The sequence below is a fragment of the Phasianus colchicus genome, chromosome 13 (assembly GCF_987193195.1).
Source record: "Phasianus colchicus chromosome 13, bPhaCol1.hap1.1, whole genome shotgun sequence".
NCBI classification, from domain to species: domain Eukaryota; kingdom Metazoa; phylum Chordata; class Aves; order Galliformes; family Phasianidae; genus Phasianus; species Phasianus colchicus.
Genome location: NC_143448.1, coordinates 9,572,501 through 9,580,153, shown reverse-complemented (window position 1 = coordinate 9,580,153; position 7,653 = coordinate 9,572,501). Strand labels below are relative to the sequence as shown.

The window sequence follows — 7,653 nt, the reverse complement described above, 5'->3', positions numbered from 1 at the left end:
TTCCTTGCACAGCAGGGTCCAGAAATCCATCTGTTTGTGCTGATCCTGCCCTGCCCCAGGCCCGTCCCAGTTGGACGAGGTTGAATTGGTCAGGTTCCTCTTCTGAGAGCCCCACTGATGTCATCTGTTGCATGCAGCTCTGAGCATCTGAGGTTGGTGAAATTAAATAAGGTGCGAGCATCCTTTGGTCTGTGGCTCTCTGTCTTTAGAACAATTACTCACGGTAACCTTACCAATAGTGTATTAAGGAAAAAAAAAAACCTCCGTAAAAGAACTTAGCGTTGGGATGGAGCTCTGCTTGATATTAGAACAATTACGAAGCAGATGCACCCACTCCAAGCAAAGTGACCTTTTCATCAAGTTGCAAAACATTAAAGGTTAAGGGATGTTTGAAAGGAAGTTAATACTTTTAAAACAGTAGAAAAAAAAATGCCGTTCTTTCAAGACCTGACCGAGCCTGTGGGAAACTTCCAGTCGTAATTTAAGTAACTCTTACAATAGAAAGATGGAAAGTATTTTACACCGTCTATTTTATTTTAAAATTGGAAGCGCTTTTTTAGAGAAGGAATGGGATTTGATAACAAGATCTAACCCACGGAAGAAACCCACACCGAAGCCGGTTAATTGCGATTTTTAAGTCACGTTTCTTTCTCTCTCCATTGTGTACCGATGACACGAGAACAAAGAGAGCGAATCAATGCCGGTGTCACACTTGCTCAGTTTCCACCTCCTTCCTAACCCGGCCGTGCCAACCGGGACCCACCGGTGCTCGGTGCATCTCGGCCCTGGGCACGGGCTGATCGCGGAGCCGCTGCTGTCCACGTCTCGCCGCGGTGAGCGGCACCGGGCGCCAGGGGCAGAGCGAGGTCCCTTTGGTGACGGCTGGACGCCTTTTTCTTTTCTTTAGTGTTTTTAAGAGAAACTTGCCTGTCTTAACGCAAACGCTATATGCAAATTAGTAAAATAGCCGCCTAGGGAAGAAGTTTCTGCGGGAAGAAAGGAGGGATCTGGCAGGAGAATCTCCGCGCCGTGCTTTTTCCCGCTGCAGGATGTATCTGGGCACAACCAAATCTCCCTGCCGTGAGGTCACAGGCGCTCTGAAGGGCACGGCCGCGCTTGCCGGGCAGCGCCGACCCCCGGGTGATGCAGGGAGCAGGCGGGGATCCCTTTCCCCCCGCTTCGGCCCCGCCGCTGCCTCCCGCCTCTCCCCAGCGCCGGGGCTGCACGGAGGAGCTCCCCGAGCCGGAGCGGGGCCAACTTCGTGCGGGCGGGCTGCGCTGAGCCCTGTGCGCACAATGGCTGCGGTTGGCACAAGGGGGGTGGGGGGAGTTTCAGGCTCTGTAACTAATTTTCATAAAGGGTTTTCCTGCTGCCCAAGTGAACACATTACGCTACAGTAGCTCTGAATGGTATCGCTCCTTTCCTTCAGAGCAGCGGCTGATTGTTTCTTCAGAGACCCCCAAGTCCTTTTGAAGGGGAAAAAAAAAAAAGAAGTGATAATTCAGCGGGACGGCACCGCGGCGACAGATCTCAGTGCACCCCGCACCGTCCCCAGAAAGTGCTGCTGTGGGCGCGGAGGCGGCGGGCGGGGCGGCCCGGGCCGGGCGGGGCCGAGTGGGGCAGCCCCGACCCCCCCGGCTCAGCGGGCGGCATCAGCCGCGGCTCTCCACGGGCCGCCCAACTTCAGCTCCGGCCGCAGCGGCTGCGGGTCGCGCTCCGGCCCCGTCGGTGCCAGGGGAAAGGCCGCGGGGAGGACCGGGCCGCGCTGCCCCGCTCCGCTGCGCGGTTCTCGCTTTGCTGGTGCGCAGCCCGCGGGGCTCCGAGGAGGGGCGAGTTGGGGCTGAGGGGTTCGCTCCCGGGGCTGGGGGAGCTGCCCGGCCCCCGCCGGCCCAGTTCTGGCGTTCCGGGGTGCGATGCGTGGCAGAACTGGGAAAGTCCTCCGGATAATTTGCAGCCAAAACATCTGGTTCGTTACAGCGCAGCTACCGGACTGAGCCAAACAAACTTTGCTGCTGTGTAAATTCATTTACCCAAACAATTTACATTCAAGCAAAGATTTTAGCCCGAAGAAAAACTTTTATTCATTTGTACTCAGGAGGTTTGGGAATTCGTAGGCATTTAAAAATAATTTTGCTCTAATAAACTTATGTAGATATTACAAAATGCCTTTGTTCTCTCCTCAGATAATTGCTGCCGCTGTAATGGTTATTGACAACGCTTTGTATTGCACAAAAGCCGAGGATCGTTGTCGGGCGCGGGCAGCCGTGTTCTTAAACAAACTTGGCAGAGGCGCGTCCGTCCCGGCAGCGCCGACGCGCGCCGCTCCTCTTTTGTTCCGCACCGGGCGAAGCCGCAGTGGCCCCCGCACACCCGGGGGGCACCGGGCGCTCCCTGCAGCCGGCGCTGCCAACGCTGCCGCCCCGCTCCGCTCCGCGCCTGCAGCGGGCCGGCTGAGGGCCCGGGCCCGGCACTCGGTGCGCCCCGCAGTTCCCGGCGAACCCCCGCCCTGCTCGGGGCTGAGCCAAGTTGGCGAACTTAGCCGGGGATCCCCGCTGGCCGCTGCCGCGCTGTCCGTGTGCGGGGCCCCTGCGGCTCGGCCGCCGCAGCCGTGCTCGGGGAGCTGCGGAGCGGACGGGCGGTGGAAGGGGCAGCGATGGAGCTCGGGGCGGGCGCGGTGCCGAGCGGGCGGGACGCTGAGCGGGGGTGGTCGTCTGACGGTGGGACTGGGAAATAATCGGTACCTGGCTTCGGAACTGCCGGGAAGGGCGAGCCTCGTGTGCGGAGTCTTTGCAGATAGAGCCCGTGCAGTCATCGATTTTGTGCGTTTGTTTTGTAAGCGTTATGTTTGTAAATGTGACACTTAATACAATTACGGGTTCCGGCTCTCTGAAATAGACCGTGACCCCCGGAGAAGTTAATGCACGTGAAGGACTCCGCGTTTCCAGCTGAAATCCGTCCGATCGGAAGTTCAATAGATTTTTCTTCCTTAAAAAAAGAAGGGGGGAGGGGGAAAGAGTACAGTTACCAACCAAACAGTTCCGCGGCTCGTTCGGGCTGCGAGCGCGGCACGTGTGTGTGCGTGTTTGTGTGCGTGTGCGCGCCCGCTGAGCCGGCCCTGAGCGCGGAGCTGTCTGTATGGGGTCCGAGAGGCTCCTCGGCGGCTGTTCACCAAAATTTGACTTTTTCCCCATGAGCCCCACTGCCTTCCCGGGCCTTAAGAGAGCGAAGCGCACGATTGGAAGCTCGGGGAGGTGAGCCCGGCCGGGGGGAGGGAGGCGGACGGAGAAAAGTTGCCGCAACTCGCAGAGCCCCGAAGTGATGTTCGTCGATTTCCTCGGGATGCTCCTCACCGGCGCACAGAGGGGCAGAGCGGGGCTGCGAGGGCCGAGCGACGCGTCCCCGGGGCTGCGCTCAGCGTTTCGGGACAATTTCCTAATTTTTGATTTCAGGAGGGAGGAGGGCAGCGCGAGCTGAGCTCAGCACTCAGCTCTCCGCTTCCACCGCGCTGTCACCGCTCCGGAACGGAACGGGAGGCAGCGCCGATGGGGACGCGGCGGACAGCGGGCCCGGCCCCGCGCACACACGGACACGCGGATGCGGCCGGGACGGAGCCGGGCGCTGCGCTGACAGCTCGCCGCGCTGTTCGCCACAAACGTTTCGTTTCCCCCGGCAGTACCAGGCTCCCGGGCACTAGAGAAGCCGGCGGTTTATTTTTCGCCCTACGCTCCGCATTAAAACCACCGTCCCGTGACCGCCGCCGCTCAGCCCACGCCCCGCGCACCGAACGCACAGCCCGGGGGGCGCGGGGACGCCGCATCTGCACCGTGCGGTGCTTGGAGCCACCGCGAGCGCGGAGCAACGGTGGCGAGCGGAGGTGCTTTTGATCTTACCGTAACACTGAGATCATCTTTTTTTTTTTTTTTTTTTTTTAATTCCTCCCCGTGAACTTTAGAAAAAAAAATATTTGCTACTGTTTTTTTTTTTTTTTCTTTCTCCCCCCCCCCCCCATGCTGCCAATACACGGGGGCTGCGGGAGGCGGTGGGGCCCGCCGTGCCCCCACCCCACCCCATCCCACCCCATCCCAGCCCCGCGCCGCCCGCCCGGCCCGGCCCTCCCGGCGCAGCGCGGCCCCGCCGCCGCCCAGGAGCGCCCAATCGAGCCCGCAGCGCATCGATCCGCCGCCGCTCGCCGAACGGAACGCGGTGGCGGCTTGCCAGTGAACTTGGACCAAAAAAAAAAAAAAAAGAAAAAAAGAAAAAAAAAAGAAACAAAAAAAAAAAAGAAAAAAACCCAAAATGCTCCGAAAAGAGAGAGAAAAGAAGAAGGCGGCCTGCGCGCGGGCGCCCCGCGGAGCGGTGTGAGGGCGCTGCCCGCTGCCGCCCCGCGGCTGAAGGCGCTGCCGTTGACGGCCGCAGCGCCCCGCGCCCCCCCCGCCCCGCCCGCCCGCAGGCGCCAGCCAGGTGGGAGCCGCGGTCCCGGAGCGGGGCCGGGCCGAGGTGCGGGGCCGCCTCCCGTCACCTGGCGGGGTCGGGGCGGGGGGGCCGGGCCGAGGGGAACGCGGCGGGCGTGTGCGGAGCGGGGGGGCGGCGCCGAGCGGAGCGGCGGCGAAGTTGGGCGGCGGAGGGGGGGTCCGCGCCGCGCCGGGAGTTGCGGGAGCGCGGCGCCGCGTCCCTCGGGCGGGATGTTTGAGTGACGCTGCGATCGTCTCGTTTCCCTTCAAGCTGCGCCTGTTGCCGCCGCCGCTCTTCCAGCGCCGAGCCCGGAGCCGCGGAGCGCCGAGCGCCGGCTGCAGCTCTCCGAGTGCCGCCCGGCGCTGCCGGCCCCATGCCGTGAGCAGCCCCGCGCCGGGGCAGGCGGAGGGCGCGGGGCGGGGTGCGGCGCCGCGGGCTCTCCCCGGCCCTCCCGCCCGCGCACCTCTTCGGGGGGCTTCCCCTCCTCCTTCCTCCGGGGCGATTTGTCAAACTTCCCCCCTCTTCTGCCAGCAGCAGCAGCAGCAGCAGCAGGGCTGTCCTCTCCTCTGTGCCGCCTCCTCCTCCTCCGCCGCCGCCTCCTCCTCCTCCTCCTCGGCATCGTGCATGCACAGCAACAAAAAATATATCCCCGACCCAGCCCTCGAGCCGAGACTGGAGCAGCGCAGCGGATCTCTGGGGCTAAAGCAACTCTTCCCACCCCCGCGCCGAGGCAGCCCCCCCCGCCGCCCGCAGCATGCCGAGGAGGAAGCAGCAGGCGCCCCGGCGCGCAGCAGGTACGGAACGGTGCGGTGCGGTACGGAGCCGCCGTCTCCGCTCGCTTCTCCCCTCCGTCCCCGCCGCGGCCCCGTTCGCACGCTGCACGCCCGGCTTTGCGGAGGAACTCTCGGTCTGACGGCTCGGCGGCGGAGGGGGGGTGGGGAGGGGAGGGTATTTTCTTTTTTTTTTTTTTCTTTCTTTTTTTTTTTTTTTGCCTTGGGGCTGCAGGGGTGGGAGCGCGTGGAAGCACTGTCCCTACTTTGGTACCCACTTCGCTGCGTCCCCAACTCTGCCCGCCGGGTGCCGGCAGCCCGCGGTGCGGGCAGGGCTGTGCACGCGTAGGGATGTCTGGCTGCCGGCGCTGGGAGAAGGAGCCCGGTGCTGTCCGCTTCCAGCCCGTACTTTGGCACCTACTTTGCTTCCATTCTTCTTCATCCCCTTCTCTCTCAGACAAATGATTTGCGAAAGGCAGCCAAAATACTCTGTTTTATTTTATTTTTCTGTAAATTAAGGTAGGATGTGTATAACTGCACGGCTTGTGTGAATGAAGCAGTAGAGACGAGGTGGTTCGGGAGCCCCGCGGTGTGAGTTGGAGCTCCGCGCCCTGAGTGGGGTCCTCCGCCCAACTTTTACGCTCTGCTCCTGTCTCTGGTGCTGCTCTGCAGCTGCGGGCCGGACAGCCACAGCCATGGGCCGGCCGCGTCCTTGGGCGCTCCTCTGCTAACCTCAGTGATTCCTTCTTTACGAGCCCAGATGAGAGGCTGCAAAGGAAACCAAAGGAAAAAAAAAAAAAAAAAAAAAGGGGGGGTGGGGGGGAATCTGTGCATTGTCAAATGACTGGCGAGTGTTTCTGATAGTGCTTTTACAACTTCCTCCATTTCTTGGTTGTGGGGTTTTTTTGGTTTTTTTTTTTTTCTTTTTTTTTTTTTTCAGAAATACTTTTTAGGGCTTTGTCCTGATGAGGCTTTTTGTTAGTTTGTTTTGCTTTCCTTCTGCCAGAACTGTCAACTCCTGTTAAACTTATGGAACGTTTTCTGGAAAAGCTGAATTGAAAAGAGTAAAAAAAAAAAACCAAACAAACAAACATAATTTTACAGTAATCCTTAGCTGGGGATATGTGGGCTGGAAAAGGTTTCCTTGGCCTGTTGCCATCCTTGATTTGATGGCTGATTGATCGCCTGTCATCTGGCTGCCTTTGATCTATTCATTCCCGATAAACATCAATAAATCACTTGCCATGGTAACGCCAGGCTGGGTGACGTCACCCGTGGCCTGTCAGCTCCCTGTCAGTGCAACTCGTGGCGGCCGTGCCACACCGTCAGGACAGCTTGCCAGGCCTGGGGACCGCAGGTGACACCGTACCTGCACCTGGAGCCTGGCCACGTAGGTGTCTGGTGCTGGGGTCTGATGGCCACGGTGGCACTGGTGTGGCTGTAGCTGGGCTTGTGGCCTCCTCAGGCAGGGAGCCCTGCAGCCCGGAGCTCCAGGAGTGGGCTGTTCTTGGAGCGGTGTGCTGGGAAGCACGGCAGGGCTGCTGACAAGTTCTGTGAGCGGTGCTCTCTGAGTTCAGTAAGCAGCGAGAGAGGCAAGGAGCACCCCAAACTGTGAGTGGCTGTCCTGACTTCCCTTCTTCTCTTCTCTGGAGTACCTTCTTCATCTGGTACTTCTAGCATAGAAAAGGGTGCTTTCTGGCAGACCAGTTCCCTGTACTAACAGTTAGAAAGTTTCTGAAGTTTGCAAGTCTGATAGTGATACGATCTAGCAAATAATATCTTAGCCAAGTGCTCAATGTTTTTAATTTCTCAACCGTGTCAGAGTGACGCTTGTCCAATTAATTAAAAAGGTGAACTTTTTCTAGTATTTGGAAATTTCTGTTTTGTAACGTTAGTTTGATTCTGTGAATTCTAGCTCTTCCAAATGCTTGGCTTGTTCTCCAAACGGCGGTGCTTTACATTGGGCTTTCTGTAGGCTGGGAGAAAATGCTTCTGCACTACAGAAGCATTCCGAGGTACCTTTATTCCTCTCTCTTCCACTTCCCGTCTCTTCCTCCTTTCTCAAGTGAATCATCCATGATATGTGATCTTTCATATTTAGCAGAAGTGTAATCTCTTTAAACTTTTAGCTTTTTGATAGCAACATTAAACATTTAGTATTGTGTATAATTGCTTCCCACTGAAATGCTGCTTTATTGGTCACATTGGAAATGTTACTTTTTCTAATAGCAGCAAAAGCTGCTGCTGCTTTTTTTTTCCTTCTTTCTTTTTTTTTTTCCCCAACACGTTAAAAACAGCAAAGAAATAACAGGTTAGTTAAGAAATATTCATTACAAAAACTTGACTGCAGGACTAATAGGAGATGGAAGAATGGTTTTGCTCTATCAAAATGACCCGTCAAAACGACTTTGTTTCATATTTGATTTAATTG

The 7,653-nt window shown here is 58.0% G+C and overlaps 2 protein-coding genes across 3 annotated transcripts in view; one reads left to right on the top strand and one right to left on the bottom strand.

Moving 5' to 3' along the window:
• Positions 1 to 1,683: 1,683 nt before the first annotated feature.
• On the bottom strand, positions 1,684 to 5,208 carry LOC149916142 (uncharacterized). The gene is made up of 3 exons (XM_090149614.1): positions 5,197 to 5,208; positions 4,916 to 5,151; positions 1,684 to 2,985 (listed from the first exon to the last, which is right to left on the bottom strand). The coding sequence occupies exons 1-3, from the start codon at positions 5,206 to 5,208 to the stop codon at positions 2,271 to 2,273; spliced, it is 963 nt and encodes a 320-aa protein (XP_090005740.1). The 3' UTR covers positions 1,684 to 2,270.
• TSHZ3 (teashirt zinc finger homeobox 3) overlaps positions 2,891 to 7,653 on the top strand; it is a 64,675-nt gene continuing 59,912 nt past the window's right edge. Inside the window, exon 1 of one of the 2 annotated variants that reach the window (XM_090149300.1) lies at positions 2,891 to 3,251. Coding sequence is in view for 1 of the 2 variants with exons in the window: in XM_031615521.2 (XP_031471381.1) it covers positions 5,207 to 5,246 (40 nt within the window). In the remaining variant the exon portion in view is untranslated. Of the gene's footprint in view, positions 3,252 to 5,110; positions 5,247 to 7,653 lie in introns of those variants that run through there. The other variant, XM_031615521.2, reaches the window with a different exon arrangement.

Excerpts from the sequence above, each read along its gene's own strand:
- LOC149916142 (XM_090149614.1), bottom strand. Across the intron at positions 2,986-4,915 it reads AGGGGAAGCCCCCCGAAGAG|GAAGAAAAATCTATTGAACT; the intron begins GTGCGCGGGCGG and ends TCTTTTTTTAAG.